Source organism: Cydia splendana, chromosome 8, assembly GCF_910591565.1.
Source record: "Cydia splendana chromosome 8, ilCydSple1.2, whole genome shotgun sequence".
NCBI lineage: Eukaryota > Metazoa > Arthropoda > Insecta > Lepidoptera > Tortricidae > Cydia > Cydia splendana.
This window is the reverse complement of record NC_085967.1, coordinates 11,386,039-11,412,807: the sequence shown is the minus strand read 5'-3', so window position 1 is coordinate 11,412,807 and position 26,769 is coordinate 11,386,039. Positions and strand designations below refer to the sequence as shown.

Genomic DNA, 26,769 nt, shown 5'->3' with positions numbered 1-26,769 from the left:
GCTACATCAAAAATACATACTTACCTAACAATACATTCCTATAACATAGGATATTGGTTAGTATTGTTTGTGATCGATTGATAACACGTTTTGCCGAGCATGTTACACGGCAACACGTTAGAAATGATCTGAGTTAGAAATAGATACCTTACAAGAATAAAAATTACCTACTTCATTGATACAACCAGTGATAAAGTGAACTTTTAGTGCAACATTGTTCGTCAGTATCATAGCTATCTCTACCTACTCGTACAACTACTGAAAGATGGAATGGGTTGATAAAAAACTTGATTCGCGTAATATAAACACCACAGAACAATATCTTACTTTTAATTGGAAATTAATTCCACCAAAAATGGATATTGAAGGAATTTATGACACCAAGTTGAGGCATTTCTAATGTGGTCGGTCGGGAGAACTTTAATATTAGGACTAAAAACGACCGCTTTGCGTAGTCGTATTCGTTTTATTACCGCTTTGGTTCTTATCGGTGTTTAATAAACTCAAAACGGCACCTACATCGCTGTAAAATTGGCTAAACATTTATACCTGAAGAACTCTAGCACAAAAGGAAATTGGACGAAAACCAACGTATCGATGTGTGATACACTTCGGTTAACGAACTGAGCCATCTTCATGGCGAGTTAATTACCATTGATTGGTGTGCATGGTCGGCAACTATCACGGCTAGTCCTGGCTCACAGTGCGTCCGGGACCCGGCAGTGGCACATCAATCACGAGATCATCATCATCAACGCATGTAAACAAAACGGTCCCGCTTTGTTACCGACTCATTGTGATTAAAACAGCTCTTGAAACTGTAGCGCCGCAGAAATGGAAAAACGAAAAGTAACATATTTCAATAATGCAATTCTTCCATACAAAACTGTGGTAAGTGTCAACATTTTTATTCATTTGCTATATAGAAATGCATGTATTTGTAAAAGGTCATATACAGTTATTAACATTGTTAAATAAGTTATTGGCAAAAATTTCATTTTTGGTACAACCTTTTATCGCTGACTGTTTTCATACGACAGACAACTAATACTCATCGAGACAATTCTAAAAACCCCTAACACAATTAGGTTGCGTTGTTTCATCACAGAGTTCCTATGGCCACCTCCTGTCTCCATCATCAGATCAGTTCGACAGTACCATATTATTGTATTGTCATCAGAACTACATACAGCTGCCAATTTTCATGACGCTACGATCCTTGGAAGATGGTTAAATTAGTTACCTTAGATTCCATTACAAGTTAGTTATATAATCGACCTAATAAAAGCTTGTTAAAAAAAACACTAAAAGTAGCCAATGAAGAATTCCTGAAGACCAACGAGAATAAGATACATTTTAAGGCATCATAGATAAGGCATAGGCATATGTAATAGAGATTCTAGCATGCACGCACGATAGTTAAAAGACTTAGTTAACATTAAAAAGTTAAATTATAAATTTGGAAATCTGAAATGGTCTTCATGTGGTATGGTAAATAAAATACATAGCCCGCGAATTTAACATCAACGGCATTAAACAAACACCGCTGTATTGTGTATTTTATTCCCTCCCGGTCTAAAGTGTAACTATTTTAATGAGATTTTAATTAATTAATAAAATTATATATAGTCGTTTGTACAGGCCTACAAGTAAACAGAAATACTATAAATATGTCGGACGGACCAGGCATTATAAAAACCCATTGAGTAGGTACTTATTTTCGAGTTGACCTAAAAAAGTTTTTAAATGTTGCACATCGGCTATTTCAAAACGGCAATTAAGTAAGTGAAGGTGAAGGAATGATTCCTACTCGCAGGCCGTCCGATGGTAATTAGACGATTTTTCAAACATACCTGCCTTCGTTAATTAGTTAAATCACGATTAACCTTTGACTGATGCCTACCTTACCCAGTCACGCGACGCAGGTCGTGGACACACGCCCCTTCGAGATGTGATGATGATAATCTACCAACATTTGTTACAACTCCTCAGACATTTTGTTAAAAAGGGTTTCTTTACTTAGTTTTAAATTTTTGTTATGAGTGACGCAGCATTCTGCAAGACTTCGTTCCTGCCTGACCAAACAGACATGTCACTAAAACTTTCGCGCTTCGGGTACCTACGTTTCATGTTTAAAGGTCTGGATCTGAAGCCATCAAATTTTGAGGAGTTGCCATAATTCCTAATGGAAGTAATGGAACCCATTATTATCACAACTGGACCATGACAAGAATGACCGTTTTATAAACTTAATACTTGCTTAGGGCCACTTGTTAGCCTACTAACTCAGAGTTAACTGTTTATACAGGGTTAAACTAAACTGTTTACTCCCTCGCCTCTAGGTATTTCTCTACGAACAGACGTATGAAATAACACCCTTTATGGGCAAATATTGTATAAATCTAGTTATATAAATGCTTAATAGTGCTGTCCTGCATATTTATTTTAAATAGCGAACAGCCAGCCTAAATGACTTCCAAATGATCAGTTGATCACTTACCGGCATCGGCAGGCAACCTAAGTAATTAAGTTGATTAAGGTAAGGTACGACTAACATAGTTTATTTTGCTTGGAGCAAGACAAATAGTATGAGGATTCCATACAAGTGATAGTCTTACCCCATCTTACCTACCATCATAGAGTATAGAGTTACCTATACCTTTACCTTCCATACCTTACAAAATTGAAATCTCAAAACCACCAATGTAGGGTGTCCCACTTTGTGTGTTTCATTCCTATTCAAACGGCCATTGTATATAAATTACAATACTAAAATTCTATGTCTGTCATCATTATATTATTGTGGTTAGCGTTTTGTTACGCTTCTTGCTTGCTTTTGTATCCAACTTTATTAGCCGCCGGTATCCGTTCCCCAAAATTCACTTCGTATTTTCTTATCATTACTTACTTACTTACTGTATTTAATATGATATGCGACTCTACACTGCACAAACAATAACAAAAACCTTCTCGTAGGCATGTCAATCTTTCAGATCAATCTTTTCAGATCGGGTGCCCTTTAATACGCCTAACATTAATTGTCATAATATGAATTCGCATAAAAGATTTGGCATAACATAATTGTGCATAACATTGAAGAGGTATAATAACACTTATTGCGCATAACAATGAATTCGCATAATTTAAATAGGCATAACATTTTTAACTATAACTTTAATTGACACAAAATTAAGTAGCATAATTTTATAAGGCAAGCGAATTAGATGGTTCCGGGCAAAACCAACTCGGTTAGGTTATATCCAGTTCGATGTTAGGTATTTTTTTCTAACAGCCCAATAAATTTTCACATTCGATGCCTGCAGCGAAACCCGAAAATCGAAATTTCGTTATCTGCCACTCTATCGTTCGAATATGCAAGAGTTAGAGAGGCAGATAACGAAATTCCGATTAACCCCTCAGATCTAATTATATAAATAAAACAATATACACAATCAAAATTACATCTGTCAGTACCTACTGGTAAATAGAACTGCTTTTTGGTTACGTAACGTTTTGTTTTCTTCTTTTTATTTTTATACCATTTAATAATTATGCAAAGTACCATTATGCTTATTACATCTATCCCAAGTAATCGTTATAACAATATACGTTATGCGCATTAACATTATGCGGACTTAGTTATGCAGAATAATGTTATGTGATTTAAAAGTTATGCGTAATATGCGTTATGCCAATTTGAATTAGGAGTATTACGTTATGCGAATTAATATAGACCCTTTCAGATCAGATATAAACAGTCTTATCACCTATACCTACCCCACGGCGACATTTTTGGCTATATTGTATATTATATGGATAGTATGCATAAGATCAAACTTTAGAAGGTAGAGCTCGTACTAACTGATTATTTTGATAGGTTTGTATCGTGACCAATGTGACCATATTATAAAGTAAATATCTATGTAGCTGTAAAAGTTGCAGTAGGTACTTGCAGTTGCTTAATTATCGTTACTTGTTGACCAACTCCAGCTGTCAAAGTGAATAATAATATACATAGAAAATGTTCGAGCTTAGATGACGAAAGAAAATAATCCTAATTGTTTGGAATGTAGGCACGCTACGTCACCATCACCCTTGAGGAATGTCCATGCGTGAGTGTAGGACACAACGTAGTTAAGCTTTCCGGAACCATCCGGTTCGTGGGAGCTTCGGCCAGATCACAACCGGATTATTTCGCTACGCTCTACGTTATTGTTATCGTTTCATATGACTAAGAAAATTACAGCGTGCGACTCACGTGTTGGTTAAATTCATTCATCCATAAGGGTACTTTAATTAAAAACTTTGTAGTAATTTTCATTTATGTTATTATAAGTTAAGTGGGTACCTATACTCTGTATCTTTAGGTACAGTCAAGTGTAAAATATGCGTGTAGACAACTTACTCAAAAATATGTCCCATAGTTCTTAATTCGCTGACATAAGAGCTATGGGACATATTTTTGAGATGATTTGTGCACCCATATTTTTACACTTGACTGTACTTAAATAAAAGTAAACAAATAATTTGTACAGTTTCGGGAAAATATAACATTTATTGATTAACCAACCAAATACCAAAACCACCTGGATCTGTCACTGAACGACCTGACTTTAACCTACATTATTTGATCATGTAATGTTTTCACCTACCCTCAACTGGCTTAATTAAGAAGCCATTTTATTTTGTTTACTCTTTTTAGGGTTCCGTACCCAAAGGGTAAAACGGGACCCTATTACTAAGACTCCGCTGTCCGTCCGTCCGTCCGTCTGTCACCAGGCTATCTCACAAACCGTGATATTTTCAAATTTTCACAGATGATGTATTTTTGTTGCCGCTATAATAACAAATACTAAAACCAGAATAAAATAAAGATTTAAGTGGGGCTCCCATACAAATATTTAAACGTGATTTTTGACCGAAGTTAAGCAACGTCGGGCGGGGTCAGTACTTGGATGGGTGACCGTTTTTTTTTTGCCGTTATTTGCATTATGTTACGGAACCCTTCGTGCGCGAGTCCGACTCGCACTTGCCCGGTTTTTAATTACCTAAAGATACAGACCATACTTCAGTATACTCTACTGTCACGTTTTTTTATATTTTCCGCAATAATTGAAAAACAACTTGTGGCAGTGTAAATCGATCCGGCGAAAATTATTTCATTGAACGGCTGTCGCCCACTCGCCGATTATGCAATTACGCTTAATGTTTTACAACGTGGTTGATACGAATGCGCTTTGGTTAATAGATGATGCCAGGTACGGAGGCTAATTTGAAAACGCTCCTAAAATAATTATTTCACAACTAGAGTTAGACCATGAAAAGTCTGCAGCAATTTTGATAGCCCACGCAGTGCAAGTGTTATTGTTATACGTCATAATTTCATACAAGTTTGACGTTTAAAATAACACTTGCACTGCGTGCAAAATCGCTGCAGACTTTTCTCGATCTAACTCTATTAAGATTCCTAAAAAATGCGCCCTCAACAATTATATAGGTATTTCGACACTAAGTACAGTCGCCATCAGATATATCGGAGCGGCCAAGGTGTTCACAATACCTGAACACGCGCTCTAACGCCCTGACAATAGAGGCGTGTTCCGATATTTGTGAGCACCTTGGCCGCTCCGATATATCTGTATTATGTATAGTTATGTATTTCCTTATGAGACGAAATATTTGTTTTCAGATCTCTACATTGTTAATAGTATGCTGCTATGGTACTTTTACGTTAGCGACGCCGAATACAGTCTCTGCAAATAGAACAATAAGTGTTCAAAATGAGACTTCGATCAGCCAGCTGTTCCATTGGGAGGACTACAGCGTCCTTGCTACCATGCTGATCGTGTCCTGCGCGATTGGCGTCTTTTACGGATATTTTGGAGAAAAACAGACAACCAGTGACGACTTTTTACTCGGAGGTTCCTCAATGGGCACATTTCCAATGGCCTTAAGTCTTGCTGCAAGGTGAATCAAATTAACGCTTAATCTTTATGGTACGATTTTACGTTTTATCTGCCTTTCAATAATCAACTAGTAAAACAAACATTAATTAATTTCAGTTTCATAACAGCTATAGAGTTATTAGGAAACCCAGCGGAGATGTATATCGGAGGTGCTCAATTTTGGATGATTTGCGTTTGCTTCATACTAGTGGCGCCCATCACAAGCCAACTTTACCTGCCGGTGTTCATGAGACTGCGTTTGACTTCTTGTTACGAGTACTTGGTAAATACTTCAATGTTTTTTTAATAGTACCTACCTATTTAAATGTTACAAGCTTGACACAGTTTTTTACAAATTTCATACCTTTTAAATAGACGTTATACGCTACGACTTTGATTATTGATCACCTAAGTAAATACCAATATGCTAAATAAGTAGGTACTTAGGTATATTTACTGGATTAATTGAAGTATCCAAACGGTAACCAAACGGGATTGTGATTTATCTTATTGTCTGTTGAGTGCATTTAAAATCAGAGGAAAAAGTTGTGTCTTTCGATTCCGATTAAGCATATACGTAATTATTTTCTGTCACAGTTCACTTAATTATTTCCAGGAAGTGCGGTTCTGCAAGTCGATCCGCGTGTTCGCGAGCGCCCTGTATATGTTACAGATGATACTCTACACGGCAGTGGCTGTATACGCTCCGGCACTTGCGCTCTCTGATGGTAGGTAACCGTTCTCTTTATGACTAACGTAATATAATATAGGTATGTTCTATATGATTATTATAAACAGAAAGAAAAATATCGACGAAATATCAGAACCTATGAGTGAAGTAGAATTATTACTGATAAATTGATAATCATAACTTTTCGTCTATCAGTAAGTATGTATATCAAAATAGTTGTACAGTATATAATATGTATACAGGGTGATTTTGTTATGTTTGCCGGGCTAGCACAGGAATGGCGCGACAGTACCTCGCCCGCGAGATAGACTACCCGTTCCTCTTCAATTAATACAGTTAGAAAAAGGCGGGTACCAAGTCTAAGTAGTCTAACTCGCGAGCAAGATACCTAATGTCGCGCCCCTCCTGTGCTAGGCATACTGACCATGACCGTACAATGATACCAAAAAATCTGCTGTCTCATACATTAAGGCGAATCATGTCAATGTTTTCTATGGCAGAATCAGAGTATGGTCAGATATAACAAAATCACTAATAGGTACCTACTATTTTTAATGTTGTCTAACGGCTCGATTCGGAAAATGAATTAGATTTCTACTAGACTTCAACAAGTTACGATACGGATAATTTGAAGATATTTGTAACATAGATATGTCAAATTTGACGTTTCCGCGATTCTGGAGGTCCTCTTGAACGATTTCGACAAGTTATGACTTAGATATCCAAGTCACATCTAGGTGATATCTAATGTAGATCTAGTTGATCTCTAAATCGTTTCAAGATCTTGTGATTATCTCGAAATCCGAATAGGCCTGTAAGTAATCAAAGTAATTGTTGAAAGCAATATTATCTTAGACTACTTGCTTACTAATATTACAAAATATAGTATTACGATTACGAGAAATATAGGTGAAGACGCTTTTGTTCAGCTATAGAGGTATTATATGCATTAACCCGCACGCATCAGCATGCCTAGCCAAGGTTACAAACGCTATCGCTTCGACAACGAGACGCTTTGTGTCTCTCTATCACTCTTCCTTATTAGTGCGACAGTGACAGTTGCGTTTCGATCGCTACGGAGCGTAAGCGATTCGCATTTTGGCTACGCGGCCAGATCGTTTTTACGATAATGATGGTAAAGTACTACCTTGCTGAATAAGGTCTACGAAATATTTAACATTCTTACATAATTTATGATATGAGATAACCATGTAACAACTTACATAGAACAACCCGGTACAATCATTACTGCAATAGCATAGGTAATAAAAATATTTTGAGTGATTCAAACAGAAACAAACAAGAGAAACTCACTCCATACATTCGATAGGAATTTTGCAACAGAAGCGTTGGCCAAACAAGGGATCAATTTTGGTATGCCATACATATTCAATGGCGTAGGATAGTGACAGTAATAGTTAGTTACGTAATACCCCATGCCGAAACATTTACGTGACATGATTTTAGGGTGTTAGTGTACGTACGTATTCAAATGCGTTAAACTTGAAATAAATGATAGTTTACATGCGCCACGTACAAGTTAGGTAAATAGCTATCGCAATTTACGTTTAAGCAACGAATAAAAGTATAGTAATATATTTAAAAAAAATTGTTTATCTCATATCACAGAACCAAAAGCGTTTTAGAAATATGTTGAAGTAGACGAAACTAACTAGGTCAGCCATTCTCAAGACGGAGACTTTGCGGAGCCCTAGGGGTCCGCGGAGCAGACTCCGCGGACCCCTAGGGGTCCGCGAAGTCTCCGTTGGGGCGAGAATACTTGTAATCGAACGAGCGAGCGAAGCGAACGAAGTTCTTACATTCGACTTGGGACACGCGGCTGGCTAGGGGCACGTCCCGGCATTTCGATGTTTTTAAGCTGAACTATCAGAGGATAGTTTGATACTCAAGAACTAAAGTAAATTTGTTCTAATTTAAATGAAATTGGGTAAACGTGTAGTTGAGGGCATTATATTTTAGTCATTAAATTATGAGCAGGCTCAATCAAGGGGTTATTGAGCTAGAAGAGCTTAGAAGGCTAAAAAGCTATTTGTGAGGGATCTTGCTATTCTGGTCATCTTTTTGCAAGAAAGTATGGTCGAGTTTGGTATCAAATGAAAGTGCTCGGCTTGCACTTTTATAATATCGTTTTTAAATTTACCATTTTGAAATAATTAGCAAGATAAAAATAAACATAATATAGGTATTTGACATTTGACAGGAAATATTTCGGCTTACCACAGATACAGTATCAGTTAAGGGCTCCACAGACCTTGTAATATATCCACGCGATTTTTGATCCATTGCCGCCTATAGTGGGACATAAAATAGTAGAAATGAAATTAAATGGAACTCTAAAATTTCCATACTATAGTCGGTCAAACAAGTTTGTCAGTAGAAAAAGGCGCGATATTCAAATTGTCTATGGGACGATAACCCTTCGCGCCTAAATTTTTAGCCGCTTTTTTCTACTGACGGAAATGGCTTGACAGACTATAAATTGTTGCCATGTGTAAGCATTTAACGTCAAAAATGTGACAGCTACCTAGAAAGTGGCGCCCTCATTTAGTAACCGACTTCCAAATGTCAAAAGGAGGAGATTCGATTGTGATTTTTTTTAATGTTTGACACTCCGTATCTCCGTCATTACTGGACCGAATTTGAAAATTCTTTTTTTGATTGTATGTACATATGCATACAGATTGGTCCCGTTTTTATTAAAAACCCAGTTCTGATGATGGGATCCATGAGGAATCGAGGGAACTCCTCAAATCTTAAAGGCATACATATAGTGATTTATGTGTTTTATCAACAAATCAAGAGTATACATTCAAAAAAGTGACATTTGATGAAGTGGAACTGCTGATGATGATCAGAACGGAACTCTTCAACGAAGCATAGTTCACGTTTGGCGATTTGTCCTCTTCGTTATGTTTGTTAAGCAAGTTAAGTTTTTAAGCCACATTTTTGTTAAGCTCGAGTTCTGATGATGGGATCCACGAGGAATCGAGGGAATTCCTCAAATCTTAAATGCATGCGTATAGAGATTTTTGTATTTTCATCAGAAAATCAAGCATTTTCATTAAAAACTGTCGCATTTGATGAAGTGAAACTGCTGATGATAATCAGAACGGAACTCTTCAACGACGCATAGTTCACGTTTGGCGATTTGTCCTCTTCGTTATGTTTGTTAAGCAAGTTAAGTTTTTAAGCCACATTTTTGTCAAGCTCGAGGTCTGATTATGGTATCCATGAGGAATCGAGGGAACTCCTCAAATCTTAAGGGCATGCATATAGAGATTTGTGTATTTTCATTAGAAAATCAAGAATTTTACATTAAAAACTGTCGCATTTGATGAAGTGGAACTGCTGATGATGATCAGAACAGAACTCTTCAATGACTACATGTTTGGCGATTGCGAATTTCGATTATGACGAAGCTGGCCCTGGAGCCAGACCTGACCCGGATCCGGGCTCTTATCTGGATCTGAACCCGGACCTGGATCCGGACTTGGACCTGGACTTGGACCTGGACCAAGACCTAGATCTGAACCTCGACCTGGACCTGGTCCTGGACCCGGAACTGGACCCGGACCCGGACTCGGACCCGGACCGGACCTTAACCTGGAAAACCACTGATACCTAAGCTAAATAAACCACTATGATTACCTACCATAAAATGTAGGTATAAAGTATAATGATGCTAAACTTACTAGCCCCTCCCGCTCAAACCCCCGTACACCGCACCGCACGCGCCGTTAAGTGGGTTAGGTTAGGTTTGAACTGCGATCCTCACAGAACCGAAAAAAAGTGGGTTAGGTTAGGTTAGAACTGCGAGCCTTACAGAAACAAAATGCTATTAGAAAAGTGGTTTTGGTTAGGTTCGAACTGCAATCCTCACAGAACCGAACTGCTATCAGAAAAGTGTGTTCGTGAGGCTAAAACTGCGACCCTTACAGAAACGAAATGCTACCTACTAGAAAAGTGGGTGGTTTTACCTCCTTTTCTACATAGTGCACCATCTATGTACAATAATCTTTTACCGGCCCCCATAGAAGGTTTTTTTTTCTTGAAAATTATTTTCTACTGTTTTATGTCGAACTATACGAGTAAGTAGGTGCAACAAAGTCAATCGCTCTATATAATTTTTGGCAAACCGCGAGTTCTCAGTTCGGGGCGAACTACTAGTAATAAGTTAATAAGAAATAATCGGCCAAGAGCATGTCGGGCCAACCTCAATGTAGGGTTTCCTAGTTACTATTCTGAGTATTCTGTCAAAATAGGCCAAACGGGGGCTATTAGTAGGTAAGTATCATAAGAGAGAGTACCTTTGCAGCGCTTTGAACTTACGGCTTTTTACCAAGAAAAGAAGATTTTTTGCAATAACTCAAAAACGACTAGACCGATCATGTTCGCTATAGTTTTCATTGAAATTATTTATTAAGCTCTTGTTTCACCTTTTTTTATATTTCTTTGGACCCGTGGTTCAAAACTTAGGGGTGGGGGGACAAATAGGTATTTTTTTTCTTTCGGAGCGCATATTTCTGAAAATATTAACTATATCAGAAAATGGTTTTAGGAGACCCTTATTCTTTTTGAAAGACCTATTCAATGATACCCCACACTATTGGAACTAAGCATAAATAAATAAATAAAAAACTTTTTGTATGGGAGGTACCCTAAAAAAATACTTTTTATACTTTTTATTTTACCGTTCTGTCGCAATGCATGATTTATATATCCATGCCAAATTACAGCTTTCTAGCACTAACGAACACGGAGCAAAGCCTCGGACAGACAGACAGACAGACATGGCGAAATTATAAGGGTTTCTAGGTGACTACGAAACCCTAAAAAACCAGCTCTCTATCTGATCCACAGTGATGAACGAAAATTTTTAATTTGAGACTCCGTCAAAAATTGCGCTTTCCAAAAGGGTTTGAGAACCGATGATCTAGGTCAGCGGTCGGCAACCTTTTAGCAGCCAAGGGCCACATAGCAGTTAACGAAGTGGACGCGGGCGGCACTTTGTTAATATTTATGACTTTATCAGACATTGTCATTTGTCAATATTACATACAAAATAGCCAGGGAGGCTCGCGGGCCGCTGGTTGCCGACCGCTGATCTAGGTGGTACATACATACCATGATATTAATGCAAGGTAATACCTAATACCTGTATAAAATAAGTAAGTTTGTGTCCATCAAGCAAGTCGGTCATGGACAAGTTACATATATTTCAATGGGTTCACGAATGCGCCACCGATATAAAGAACCGACAGCAGAAGATACGAACCTAATAATTATTACAAATCAATCAGCCATAAAAAGTATTCGCTACGTATGGGTCAGACGGATTAAGAGATGTTACTCAATAGGCATAAACGGATAGACGTATTCGTTCAAATTACGGCACTGCGGCCGTAAACCGTCTAAAGAAATGGTCCATAATTGTACCACGCTATTATTACGAAATAACGTTCTGATTTCTAACTAGGTATAATAGAATAGTGTATGCCGTTAGTGCCTTGTAGGGACGTAAGAATAGAATTTCCCACCGCGTGTACAGGCAAGTGTCGCAACAAGCGTTTCCAGCCCCTAGTAGGCCGTGGACGGTTCTGCGGACAGTAGCAAAAGCTGACAATGTACCTATTCACTTTTACCAAGTCCGTAATGTCACGTACACACAGAGTTTTAATTACTAGAACTTGTTATGTTGCCTATTCAGTAATATTGTCACTGAGTTAGTAATTTTTACTAACTACGTACTTTAAAGCAACGAAACTCTACCTACGACAATAGGTAAGTAACTTTAACACAGCCGCAAGAAAGTAGGTAAATTAAACATTTCTTTTTTTCTTTCGACTAGGTTAGGACTTACAGTCTTACATATTGCTAAGTATAATTTATGCAGGGATTGCAGGGTGAGTGAAAGCACGTAACATAATAGGAGCTATCATAAAACGAGCATGCATTATGTAGGTATAGACGTCGGGCATACCTATATGGACGCACGCATGCCCATCTTACACAATGGGATGACAAAAGTGCAATAAAATTAATTCAAAGGTGCACGTAATTCAGCAGGTGTAACCATCATGGATAGGTATATGACGATATCAAGATGTAAGTACCTATAAGAAAAAAAATTGCTTTACTCAGAAAAGGTATATAAATTGCGTAAGGTAGGAATAAAATTAGAAAGAGTTTTTACAGCACAGCGGTTTGAAATATACTTTACTATTTAGGCATTTTAGGTTATACCTAGTATTTTATACATGTACGTATGTACCTACCTAATTGTGATATTAGCTGATATAATAGAGAGCTTTTCAATCGAGTACCACGCTTATTAGCCCATGGAGCTTGCTGAGTAGCCTAAGTGAGGTACGAGTTCGAAAAGCTTGATTATATCAATATTGTATACAATACTTTTTCTACGAGTCAACAAAAACAATACTTTATTAAATCAAAATAATTAAAAGAAATTAGAAAACTAATGCAAACGATAAAAAGATAGTACAAAAGACATCAACGAACTTCTTATTCTTTAAATAGGAGCGCGTTGATGTCTTGTGTTTTATATGTATTTTGATTTATTCCTCTTGACCGCGGCGACACGTGATTGGTCGAATTCATTACAGTTGATTAAAGCGTTTCGTAAGAAGTCATTATATTTAGTTGTGTCGGGAGCCCATGGTGAAAAGTATGCGGTTACATGCAGTTTGGTACATATACGAAGTCATAATATACCTACATATTATAACATTTATAACCATTAAATTCAACGAGTAGAAAAAATATTTATTACATTCACGTTACTTTACTCTTTCTAAATCAGAATATGCGTGTAGTAATCCGCACAGATTATGGCTCTATCTATGTACTTATATACTTACATTAACTACAGTTAATTACTCTTTGATGTGTTTGTTCGCATAGGTACTCGTTCAAAAAACAGACCAAGTGCGAGTCGGATACGCCCACCGAGGGTTCCGTACAAAATTAACTAATTTATTTTTACAAATTTACAGTTTTCAGATTTGTCCCTGTATTTGTGGTGTAAGGCGATATTACTTGCCAAATTTCATAGTTCTAGGTCAACGGGAAGAACCTATCAATTTTGATTCCCTTGACTTACTTTAGAAGTTTGATTTTTTCACAACTTCAAGGGACCATATACCTAGCTGAGTATATGGTTTACATTACTCGATACATCCACACGATACATCCAGACGGACGGACGGACAGACGGACGGACAACAGAGTGATCCTAGGGTTCCGTTTTTTCCCTTTTCAGCTAGGGAATCCTAAAAACGTTGATGAATATTTCAAACATCCAAATATGGCGTCATCCATATACTCTAAAGTCTAAACGATTAAGAGACCTATAATTAATGTTACAAATACCCATATATTTTTCTGCACCAAATAGTTAGTAGTAGGTGAGAGATCATCAATTCAGCAAGACTAAACTAGTAGTTCGCCCCGAACTGAGAACTCGCAGTTAACCAAAAATTATTATAGAGCGATTGACTTTGTTGCACCTACTTAGGTATCGTATAGTGCGTCATAAAATAGTAGAAAATAAATGAGAGCACCACTTTCTACGTAACTGTCACATTTTTGACGTAAAATGCTTACACATGGCAACAATTTAGTATGGACATTTTTGAGTTCCATTTTATTCAATTTCTACTATTTCATGTCGCACTATAGGCTGCAATGGATCAAAATCGCCTGGATTTATTGCAAGGTCTGTGGAGCCCTTGACTGATAGATTTAAGCAAAGAGTAGTATGTATAATTCATAGGACAAAGAGAGCCCTCTCGTGGAACTTTGCATCCATTTTGAAGTGCCATCTGTAATTCTTAACCAGAAATATCAACGTCAATATCAGGGGGGAGAGGCATAAATAGCGTCTAAGTATGTTGCGAACGTAAAAAACGTTGACTTTGAAGAAAGGCTTCAGGATATTTATTAATACACGAAAACAGATTAGATACTTTTAACTTGACTGTTGATGTAAATAAATTACCTATCATACACGGCTGGAATAACACACAATTGACCACGAAACACAATTACACGCAGCAGGTTGTGAATCTACCCGCCATAATTTTTCTAAATTTTTTGGTAATAAAGTTCTCAGCAACTGTGATGGCGTATGAAAACTTTGTTTCTTTTTCTTTGTTTTTTTTTTGTTTTTTTTGTTTGTTTTTTTTTGTTTAGTTTTACATTGTAAAACTGAAAGTATTTTTATTTATCTGAATTATGTCGTAGTACAGACAATAAATGGGGTGTTTTAATAACAAATCTTCCGTGAGTGACCCGTATTAATATAATTAATAAATGGGGTGTTATAATATTTTGAGTTTTATTTGACAAAGTTGTTTTTTGTGACAATCGCCTCCATGGCAACGATGTCCATAAATAATCTGTTCTAACTCTAACAGATGTTTTTTTGTTTGATCCATGCCTTAGATACAAGACTTTTAAGAAGTTCTGACGAATTAAGTGAAGCCATATTAAAAAAAGTAAAAGTAAAAAGTAAAAGTAAAAAAAAGTTTAGCGTTAAGTAATATAGATGTCGCTATTTTTTCGAATAAAGTGCTCTATATACGACTGTCCCTCCCCTGAATTCAAGTCATCATAGAAATCATAGAGATTAAAATAAACTGTAGGTATCTGTGCTAAGCCGAAATATTTCCTGTCAAATGTCAAATACCTATATTATGTTTATATTATTTTATTTTTATCTTGCTAATTATTTCAAAAAGGTAAATTTAAAAACGATATTATAAAAGTGCAAACCGAGCACTTTCATTTGATACTAAATTCGACCATGTTTTTTGCAAATAAAATGACCAGAACAGCTTTTTGGCCTTCTAAGCTCTTCTACCTCAATAATCCCTTAATCGAGCCTGCTCATAATTTAATCACTAAAATATAATGCCCGCAACTACACGTTTATCCAATTTCATTTTAATTTGAACAAATTTACTTAAGTTCTTGAGTATCAAACTATCTTCTGACAGTTCAGCTTAAAAACATCGAAATGCCGAGACGTGCCGCTAGCCAGCCGCGTGATCCAAGTCGAATGTAAGAACTTCGCTTCGCTTCGCTCGCTCGTTCGATTATTAGAAGGCATTCACTATTTGCCGACTCAATGCTATAATAATGGTATTGGTCAGTAGCGAGTAAAGTGTGCATACCCAACAAACAATTAGGCGACACTTAGCACTTATTTTATCACCTAAAGACATATAACGGCTGGAGAATAGCTATATACTCTAAGCTTACAGGCTCTGGTGACATCAAGGTCTTTAAGAAGTCCATGTATAGCTTTAAGATCCACAATAGCCGTTTTGGCCGCTATAATGGATCTTAAGCAGCTAGTGTTATAGCTCAAAGTGAATTCTACCACCTTAACATCTATATGAGTAATAAGCAGCTGCAATTTTCACTTAAGGTTCTAAACAGGCGATAAAAACTCTTTTATAGCTCCGTTACTCGCAATCGCTTCTTAACTCTCTTGTCTCACTTACAGTCGAAAAGAGAAGTTATGAGTCACTTTTATAGATCATGTAGTCGCAGACGGGCGTTATTCAATACCTTAGTACATCTTATAGTGTTATTAGAGTCTTACTTACAACCTAAGCCTATAGCGCCATGTTAATATGACGAATGAATCAATAAGCAAAACAAAAATTGTTAATTAGAACGTAAATACTTAATAAAAATCGATAATTTTACTCAATATAGACAAAATGTTAGTATTGTTGTATTTAAAACCGGACTTCACGTATAGTGTGTAATTTTGCGAAAATTAAATACGGTGGACCACAATTTAAAAAATAATATATTCAGATAAATATGCAAAGGATCAGAGGCCCTTTAAAATTTTGTTAGTAATAAATATAGTTATTGACAGTGTAATTAATTTCGCCATCATAAATCCGCAGATAACACCGGCATCGGTGAACTAAAATAATTATTTGCTTTTATTTATCAATCAAGCTGTCACAGTGCAAGCTTACAAATAATAATACAAAATGGAAACATCTGCAACCAAAGCAGTCAGGGCTAAGGAAAAAATGTGCAATTACCTTCTTGAGTGTTACAAATATTGACTTTAAATGCTAATATACCATCTAAAGCTGAAAGTATCAACTATATAGCTCTACACTACTACTCAAACAGTTAGTAGTCGCTTATTTGGCACCCTTTTAAATCCTAAGTTGTTAATCAACGCTATTACAGCACTACTTTAGCGCTCTTCTACTACAACAGTTTGTAGTCACCTATATGCAACCCATATAGCTCCTAAAGAATTAATTAACACTATTGTAGCTCCACTATACCGCTCTTATGTCTCTTTTTTTATCCCCTAACCCTACTGTAGCACTGTTATAAATCTTACGGTGATAAAATTTGTGCCCAATCCGGGGTTAAAACGGGGTTATAGCCGGCTATAACTCCTATTTTTAGAGTACTAACAACACCTAAAGAGTAAATAGGCGCTTATATAAATCTCTTGTAACCCTTAAATTTAGCGCCTAATGTTAGTTGGGTAGTGTGGTGTGTGGCCACACAACGAAGCCCACGATATCTGCTTGACGATATCTCGCCTTCGCTCGATAATCTCGTTAACGGCCAACACTTAAGGCATATCGATACATTTCCAGGGACGTGCCTGGACGCACAGAGCGCATTTGAAGATGGTGAAGCGTTGCAGTCACTATGACTGCACTCTCCATTTACAGCTGACAGAATACTTACTACCTACTTGTCATGATTTATGCTCGCACGTTCTCTTAATGGGCGGCTTTATACAGTTAGCTCTTTTGGCGTCAAAACTATTGCAAAACCGTTTCAAATACTAATAATTAAAGAATATTAATGGTTTATTTTCTTTTTAAAACGATATTTAGGTTTACAATACAATACAAATACCCTTTATTGCACACCTCATTACAGAAAACAATACAAATAATACAGAAAGAAGAGGTTTAGTTGATAGTAATACGTATTTCTTACTTGGGATACGTATCTTAACCGCGACAACACACTTGCCATTTCGTACATTTGCCCGAATACCTACTATATTAACATTAAGTAGGTATTATGAATCCTGTTTTCTATAATTATTTGAGTAAATATGCAAAATTTGTTCACAGTGACGGGATTGAACACCTACCTTGCAGTTACGATAGTGTACGTCGTGTGCATATTTTATGCCTCACAAGTAAGACATTATTTCGAATATCATTAATATAAAAAATATAGCTATAAATAGATAATTCAAGACAATTAGATAAATTAAACTTGCCTATATATTCCCTACCTGAGGAAAGTAGAGCCACCCGTCATTGTCTGTCGTAAAATCGTATTTAAACTCTAGGTACCTAAATAGTTGAGGTAAGGTAAGTACCCAAATAATGCATGAAGGTAAAGAGTAACCCCCTTATTCATAAACGTTTACTAAAGTTGACAAGTCGATAATAATCGTTTGTCCCTTTCCATCATACCAATACGTCGGAAAGGGACAAACGATTATTAACGGCTCGTTAACTTTAGTAAACGTTTATGAATAAGGGGGTAAAACGTTAGTGGCACAATGTGTGAGCGTAATTTTGGAGAGTACCACACTGTACCAAACCAAGGGGTAACGTTTAGGCGATATCCCCGCTTGCCCTTATTTAGCACGTAAGTATATATTTTTGTGATTGGTAAACGGTAACAAAATGTGTCTTAATTGGTAGGGTGGCATGAAAGCAGTGATAATGACGGACACGTTCCAGTCAGCGGTGCTAGTCGGCTCGCTTGCTGTGGTGCTGGGCATGGGCGCCGCTCGCGTCGGCGGCATGGACACCGTCTGGGCTCATGCAAGGGAGTCCAACAGACTGCATTTCTTCGAGTAAATATCCCGTTACGCCAGCCTGTGCCTTTAGCTGTGGATATTGAAGTGTCACAAACGAGCTGACGACCGAATAGATCCCACCTAATTATAGTTTTTTTTGGTGTGTTAATATCTCAAGAAGGCGTAAATTCAAGTTCCTTATCGTCAAGTAGATAGGTACGTCAAGTATCAGGAGCTCTGGTCATCACATGAAAATAACGCCATCATTTTCAGCAAGTACTTATTTCCTAAGGCAATATTTTTATCTCTCCGAAGGCGCTTAAAGGAGAGTATTTTTCTGAAAACTGTCAGATACTTAAGTAAGTTTTTCTATAGTATAAGTACCTACTTACATTTTCCTAAACGTTGTCCTTCTTAGGTCAATGGTAATTCAAACGGAAGTAACACGATTAATACGGTACCTTTACATATGTGACGTTCCACGGGAAAAGGTACCTTATGAGGGTTTCTAGTTTCGGAGATATTAAATGTTTTGTAAAGAGGTGAAAAAATGCTCAATTTTTTTTATTGTGTGATCTGAAACCTTAATGCGTAACGTTTGTTTACCTGTTTTTATTTTTGTTATAAGTTAGTTATAAGCCTAGTAATGTCGTCTCAGAGTTTAGTAGAAAAGGTACCTTATGGAAAAAAGATTGAAAATTCCCAAAAAAACTAGTCAATACGGGAAAAGAAGTTTGGTAGAGAACTGTATTAGCATTCAATTTCAGTTCTGGTTGGGGCGCCTCGCAAATATTATAACCGTACATAGACCGACATCACAAATCCAAGTAGACTGCTATTATACCAAAGTTACTCTCGTCAAGTCTTTCTTAACTAGAATAATCTTCATTTGGTTTGGTCGCATGCAGTAAGTCAGCCATTGGTTTGCTGAAAAATGCCAATACCCGACGCATTACCTTATGGAATATCTGAGGTCATTGAACCTCAATGCCGCTTATCTTCAATAGCAACCGAAATATATTATTGATAAGAAATAGACGATTTATACCATCTTAACCCCAAAATATTATTAGTTTATCCTAACTGTTCCATCATCATCATGCCTCATCATGTAACTTGACCACAAGGTACCTTTTCATTACATACAAATTATTGGTCTTTTTTAAGATTATTATGACGAAGAACTAATTAAATTGGGGGCAGTTTAATGTAAATTAATATTTTCTATTCATAAAAGATAAACTATAATATGATTGATATTTTGTAGTGATGTATTATTAGATTTATTTCCATAAGGTACCTTTTCGTAAATGTATGGAGCAAATACTGTTATTGTTATGTAAGTTTAAAGTGGCATAAGGGGTTAAATATAGTATTTAGTTGGGGTTTTAGGATTTATTTCATTTGAATGACAGAATTTCTTTCATATGTGCTCAGAAAAATTGATTGTATGTCACATTAAAAGTAAAAATATTCAATTTTGTGATTTTATATGAAAATGTCAGAAAATACATTTTCACCTCTAAATCGGTATTGTTTTTTGCTTAAACTGTCTGTCAGTGTCGTTTTCTAATATATAAAATTTAAATCTTGAGAGCTCATTGCAATCAATCGTGAAAATGAAATAAAACTTTATTTTCAAGAGATTGGTTAGTATACACATAAATTAGTCGATATCAAAAGTTTCTATTTGCATTACAGAACAAGTCGCAATATTTTTTTAATCTCAGATATATAAGGCATTATTATTTGTAGTCAACTATGTAACTTACTTCAGGAACATAGTTTTTTAGGCGGCTAAACTTAAAACTTCTCTATCGTAAAGTTGCTCATTTCACAACATTATTTTCAAAAAATCATATCTCTGTAACTACGCAACCTAGAAGGTTGATCTTTTGTGTTATCGATAGCTTATTTATTGTAGATTACTGGGGTATGCATAACTCCATACCCGCCATAAGGTACCTTTGACCGTGGGACGTCACATATTTATATGGGCAAAGCGTATCTATTCGTAACTACTAAATAAAACGAATAAAAACCCACTGTGACTAATTAGCAAAAGACGTAACAAAAGATGTGCTTGAATGATTTAAATGAGTGTTAACGGGGTATTAACTAGTGATTTAATTGAACTCTATAATGGTCACGAATTACTTATTTAAAAATTAGCTTTCTATAAAGTGAAAACTTTCGATGCATTCGGTGATGTAAGTAAAACCTGTTGATGTGATTGTAACGCGAGTAATATTACGTATGTACTTGAAATTCACTTGTAAACACATTCTAACTGTCAACCTAAATTACGGTCAAGCGGAGACAAAAATAACATTCTTGAAAACTATTAAGCATACTAGATAAACACGACGGATTTAATGCATCGATTAGGTAGTAGAGATGTGATTAATGTAATAAAACAATTAAACTAATATTTTTGACTTGACTTCGCGGTTGCATATATTTTTACCGTAAAAGTATAAAACTTTGCCCACCGCCTCACAGTTCAGTAAAAGCGAAATAACTTATAAAGGTAGTTAACAGTTACACTTTCTGAAAAAAGTGAAGAAAGTGTATCTGTAACTACGCGGTGGGCAAAGTTATGTTAAAGGGCAAAGTTTAATACTTTTACGGTACCTATTTAATTTTGTCAATTTTCTTCAGTTTTCTTTTATCTGTACTGTAATTGCATAAGTTCATTGTTGTGAATACGATACGTGGGACATATCCCTACACTCTAAGATGCATATCATAAAATGGTTTTAATTGAATACATAGTTATAAAATGTTAACAGCAATTAAATTGCCTATATTAGTTACATCAACATGTAGGTATCGACCGACAATTTAACACGTTTCTTCAATCGTGAACGTTACGCTTTACGTGTCGATTGTGTAAAAGAGTGAGTTTAGTAACAGAATGCATAGCAATTACCCAGTGAGGGGTCACGGGTTGAACGGGTCGTCTGCAAGAGAAACCGCAAAAAGCCGCTCTACTCGCTTTAGATTGCGCGCACCGCCTGCGCCGCCTCAGAGGCGTAGGTACATATCTAGTACACGTCTAGTTAATCGATCATAGGTCAGCAAAATGAATGAAGTTTCAGCTGTCCTAAAGACGCACTGACCCCAACTTACCTATCATATATATGAATATTCATTAATTTTGCTAGACTCCCCAACTCCCCAAAAGGCATGTAGCATGTAACTGACTTGAGTGAGAAAATGCGTAGGCAGATACTTTGTTAAGAAACAAGTTTGAGACACCCAAGCGGATACCCCATCAACTCAGTTCCTAGGAGACCGACTGTCTGCCAATATACGAAAAGTACGAAAAATCTAAACCGTAATAAAAAAAGCTCTGAGCGGCGTTAATTCCATCAATATCATATGCCAACCCAAAAATCTGACCGAATTCTACACTATCGCGGCTGCGCTTAAATAAAAACATTAATCCATTATTTTGTTTGTAGCATGAATCCGGACCCAACAGTGCGGCACTCTTTCTGGTCAGTGGTCGTGGGAGGCACAATGTATTGGACGAGCATGTTCTGCGCCAACCAAGCCTCGGTGCAGAAATACCTGTCAGTAGAGCGCATCTCACAGGCGCGGGTAGCTCTCTGGGTATCGGCCCTAGGCCTCTTTGCGGTCTACTCCATCAATTTCGTCACCGGCGCTGTTCTGGCAACACATTATGCTAACTGCGATCCAATTCAGGTAAACGCATCATGAATTAACAATTAGTTTAATACGTATAGGCAATTGAAACGATTAAACAGCACGTATAATCTTCATTAGGTACTCGATATTGTCGATTGAGTCATTGGTTGATATCATCGGGATAGTTAATTGACAGTAGGTAAGTTAACCGTACGGCACGTTTGTTTCCTTTTTTATATTTTATTAAGTATCAAAATAAATTGGTTGGTCATCCGCTCTTTTGCCAATTCTGCTTTAAGTTTTGATAATTTACAACGTGTATTTTGACTTTACTAACTTTTTTAAGTCGTACTTTTATTGTAAGTTTGTAAAAAGGTACTTGCATGTTACCGATCATTTAGAAAATGTTTTTTAAAATGCTCAAATCTACCTTTTGCAATCACAGTTAAATTTCAAGTGAACGGCGCAGAAGTACCTACCTATACCTATGTACAAATCATGCAATAGTAGACTTTTTGTAAACGGCACAAGATTTACACATACCTAAGAGTCTTATTGCAGATATGAAACGGTAGTCTAAACACTTTGCGAGTTGTATATATTTTAGGATTTGAAGCATTTCGTAGCTAATTGGATCCTACTAGTCACACTCTTGGATAAGGACTATTTAAGCGTTTCTAACTTATACTAAAGTGGCCCACTGATTAACAGTCCGCCGGACGGTATCGGCCTGTCAGTTGTTCGGAACTGTCAAAATTTTGTTCTAACTGACAGGCCGATACCGTCCGGCGGACTGTTAATCAGTGGGCCCCTTAAGGGCTTACTGTAAGTAGCCAATTCAATTTCATAATTTCGTAACTGCGAGATGCCTTGCCTACTGTCTTTACCTAATAGGCCAATCCTTCAATAAACACGTCATGGGTATTTACAAATTTTATTTTACGACGCTCGTATCGTGACATCGACGTATAAATTAAGCATGTTTTATTAATGTGTCGTAGTAAAACAGAGAAAGTACTCGCTGTAAACTTTTTATCCGACTGACAAGTTTTACAAGTGCATGTCTGTATGTTGTCTATTTATTTGGCCTCACACTCTGCAAACGGATCTCTTAACGGACTGAAATATGTGAGAATCGATTGTTAGGGGTTCCCATGGTATAATAATATACTCCGCCTGGTACTCCATTCCCGTCTTTTCTAGGTCACCTAACTGACACGGGCCTACGTCATCATGCGACAGCGCTATATGATAATATGCGACAGCGCTATATATAGCGGCCATGTTGTTGTGACGTAGGCCCGTGTCACTCTGGGAATGGAAGACCATGTTTTATTAGACTATGGGGGTTCCTAGACTCAATTCAGATGTTGGATGAAACTAACGAAGGCACACGGGAACACTAATTAACTAATTATGTTATCATTCAATTGACTTATATTTATTTACCTACTTAAAAAAAATACTTCTTTATTTACTTAAAGTGTCATTCTATGGAACTTGCTAACTATGTAAACAAAAGCATTCAGAGACAATTTCAATATGGCGGTTTGTATACATAGTTAGCAAGTGCCATAGAATGACACTTTAAGTATTACTTTAATTATTAAGTACCCACATGCGTTTGTTTTTATGCATTATTTTATTCAAAGGAATTAAATTACTTAAAAGGAATGAACAAAGATACGAGTTCCTACCTATAGTTGGTCTTTTTTAGCATTAGAAATAAGGTAAACAATCTAGATGTGTCTTTTAATTGAAAAACACATTTTAAAAATAAGTTACGGCAAATATGTAACAATTATGAATCTAATACGATCATTTATATTCTTCTGCTTTCATAAGTAATAGTTTTTGATTTTTAAAAAGCGTTTTTCAATTAAAAGACAGGTCAAAATCGCTTACCTTCTTTCAAGTTCTTTCTAATGCTAAAAAAACGAACTATAGGTATTATTAAATTTTACTAATACAATGAAACAGTTGAAGCCGTCGAATGAATGGATATAATTCGTCTGAACTTTATGCAATAATTGTCGTACCTAAAATCCTAAATGGGTATAGTTAAGTATGTGGGGATGAGAGACCGAAGTTACGATATTTTAAAATCATAACTACTTATTTCATACACGTGATGATGCAAATCATATCCAAATTGGTGTTATTAATTTTAAATCATAACGGTTTACGTTGGTTCACTTGTTAATGCCTTGTGTATTTAGATGGGATTCCCACAATTTATGTCATTAAAGATAATTTTGGTAGTGTGTTTAATAGCTTAGTTTGTAATAGTATGTACCTATACTAGTTATGAAAGAGTAAAAATCTTTAAACACTTGGGTTAAACTTTTAATTATTTTGGGACTGGAGCCTCAAAGGTTATATAGGTTAAAATCAAATTTCTATAAAGAAAAATACCCACTGTATGTAATTGCATGAATTCTATAGTAATTTAAATTGTATTTTTCTCATTTACATGTTAATTATAAGATGTAATGTTTTGAAAAGATGTTTCCCGCCGAGTTTGTTACCGGTCCCATATTGGGATACCCTCCTCTAATTGAGTAGGGACTTAAATCTTCTCGAGGCAGAGGTGTTAGGATTGGAGCCGGTAAGCTACACCGGCTCCAAGCCCCAATTTGACGTTCATAAGCGCATTGTAATATGCCTACTTGCAGGGCCGTCTTAAACTATGCTGGGGCCCCTGGGCACATAAGAATTTGGGGCCCTTTTGAAAAGTAATGAAAGCTAATTAAACTAACATTTTTCTACTATGATCTTCTATTTATTATGGGTAATCAAATATACTGTTACTGTCTGTCCTTCGGGGCCCCCTGAGGATGGGGGCCCTGGGCACGGGCCCCGTGTGCCCTTATGGTAAAGACGGTAGGTACCTACTGCCTACTTGAATAATAAACTATCTTTATATATTAGTACCTACATTACGATACAAGTGCGAAAAGTAGGAAATTCGCAACGTGTGGCGATAAATTGAAACACGACCGAAGGGAGTGTTTTTAAATCGACACGAGTTTTACAGTACATATGGCCCTTTAAGTTTTCGACATAAGCACGTATTGTGCCAATTACCGCACTATGGCGATAAAATAGCACCATATGTACTGTAAATATATATTATACCTTCTTCAGTGCTCAATTGTATTTTTTCAACAACAAAGTAATCGAACAGACGAACAAACTGGCATCAACGTTTTATAACGACTTAAACATTTAATAGGCTCATACACTCGTAATACACGCATTGCTGAAGAAGGCTCGATTACCGTAAAATGGGGTGAGTAGGCGCAAAACTGGCATTCAAACCTCGATAACATTTGATTTTTACATATGCAAACTGAATGGTGTATATGTATATAATAAGTGTTCCGGACGTTTGTAGTTTAGTTTTTATTTTATTTTGGGTAGTTCCATTTCATAACTTTGACGATAAACAGGAAATCCCACCTCACCCCGTAGTCCCTCGTAATTGGGGTGAGATGGGTTTTCATACAAAGCTGATTTTGGAAGATTGTTGGATCGATTTTTTTTATTATGAGTCTATAGCTCCATTTTAAATTGGAATACATTATTTTTGTAGCAGTAGCCTTAAAATCCCATCTGGAGAAGCCCTTCTCCCCCATTCATAACCCAACTCTCCCCGCGAACCCTAATAGTCACCCCATTTTACGGTAATGTTAATAACTTGGTAAAAAATTTAAAAATGGCCTTAAATAGGGGAAATACATGGCTTGGAAATACTTGGCTTTAAAACACTCATTCACACTCGCATTATTTTGTATTGAATTGATTTATTTAATGTCATATAAAAGTATTGTATATATATACCTTAGGCGCGGCAGATCAACGGCTCAGATCGGCTTCTGCCGCTGTACGTCGTCCAGCAGCTCGGTGATGCGCGCGGCGTTCCCGGCTTCTTCGTGGCCGGCATCTTCGCAGCCAGCCTTGGGTGAGCTGCCACTTCTCACTGAATACCGCACTAACAAATCTAGGCAATGCATTATGCCACTTTGATTGTCACAGAACTGGTAATTTGGATAAGTAGGTTCGTAATTCCACACTTCACAAAACAAGCAATTAATCGCAGATCAAACAAGTGGTTGCACTTCTTAAATTGCTAAAGCTCGAAATGTTTAGATCAGACATTTAAAGGCCTAACGACCTTTAATTTTTTTTAAGAAACACATTTACAATTATCATTGCCAAAACCAGCGCGAAACTCATGCAAGCGTCCCATTGACTGTGGTTTTACGCACTTCATTCCAGAATTAAGAACTAACCAGACAAGTCCAGTAGGATACCGGTTTCAATATTATTCTGAATGAAGCCGATTTAGGTAGGTATCAAGCTCGTTACATAGTCGTGCCTATTATTAGTTAAGTACAATATATTGGTTATAATAAGGCTGGCGCTGCGCTCGCCAAGACCACCACAAAACCAGAACGGGATAAAAAACGAGGGCAGAAGCGAGATGGCGCCTTACAAATTTCTTAAAAAGTTTTTGACACGTTTCTCGAATACGACACACGTATGATAAGAAAAACCTGTTCAAATCAATTATCTACATATGGGAATAGAACTAGAGCATAAAAACTATCGCT

At 36.6% G+C, this 26,769-nt stretch overlaps 1 protein-coding gene across 1 annotated transcript in view; it reads left to right on the top strand.

Annotated features, from left to right (window-relative positions):
• Positions 1 to 203: 203 nt before the first annotated feature.
• The window catches only part of LOC134793135 (sodium-coupled monocarboxylate transporter 1-like), a 60,987-nt gene continuing 34,421 nt past the window's right edge, over positions 204 to 26,769 (top strand). Inside the window, exons 1-8 of the mRNA XM_063764703.1 lie at positions 204 to 891; positions 5,690 to 5,967; positions 6,063 to 6,228; positions 6,562 to 6,673; positions 17,817 to 17,884; positions 18,402 to 18,556; positions 21,967 to 22,210; positions 26,002 to 26,117. Of these exons, the coding sequence (XP_063620773.1) occupies positions 835 to 891; positions 5,690 to 5,967; positions 6,063 to 6,228; positions 6,562 to 6,673; positions 17,817 to 17,884; positions 18,402 to 18,556; positions 21,967 to 22,210; positions 26,002 to 26,117 (1,196 nt within the window). The 5' untranslated portion in view covers positions 204 to 834. The remainder of the gene's footprint in view (positions 892 to 5,689; positions 5,968 to 6,062; positions 6,229 to 6,561; positions 6,674 to 17,816; positions 17,885 to 18,401; positions 18,557 to 21,966; positions 22,211 to 26,001; positions 26,118 to 26,769) is intronic.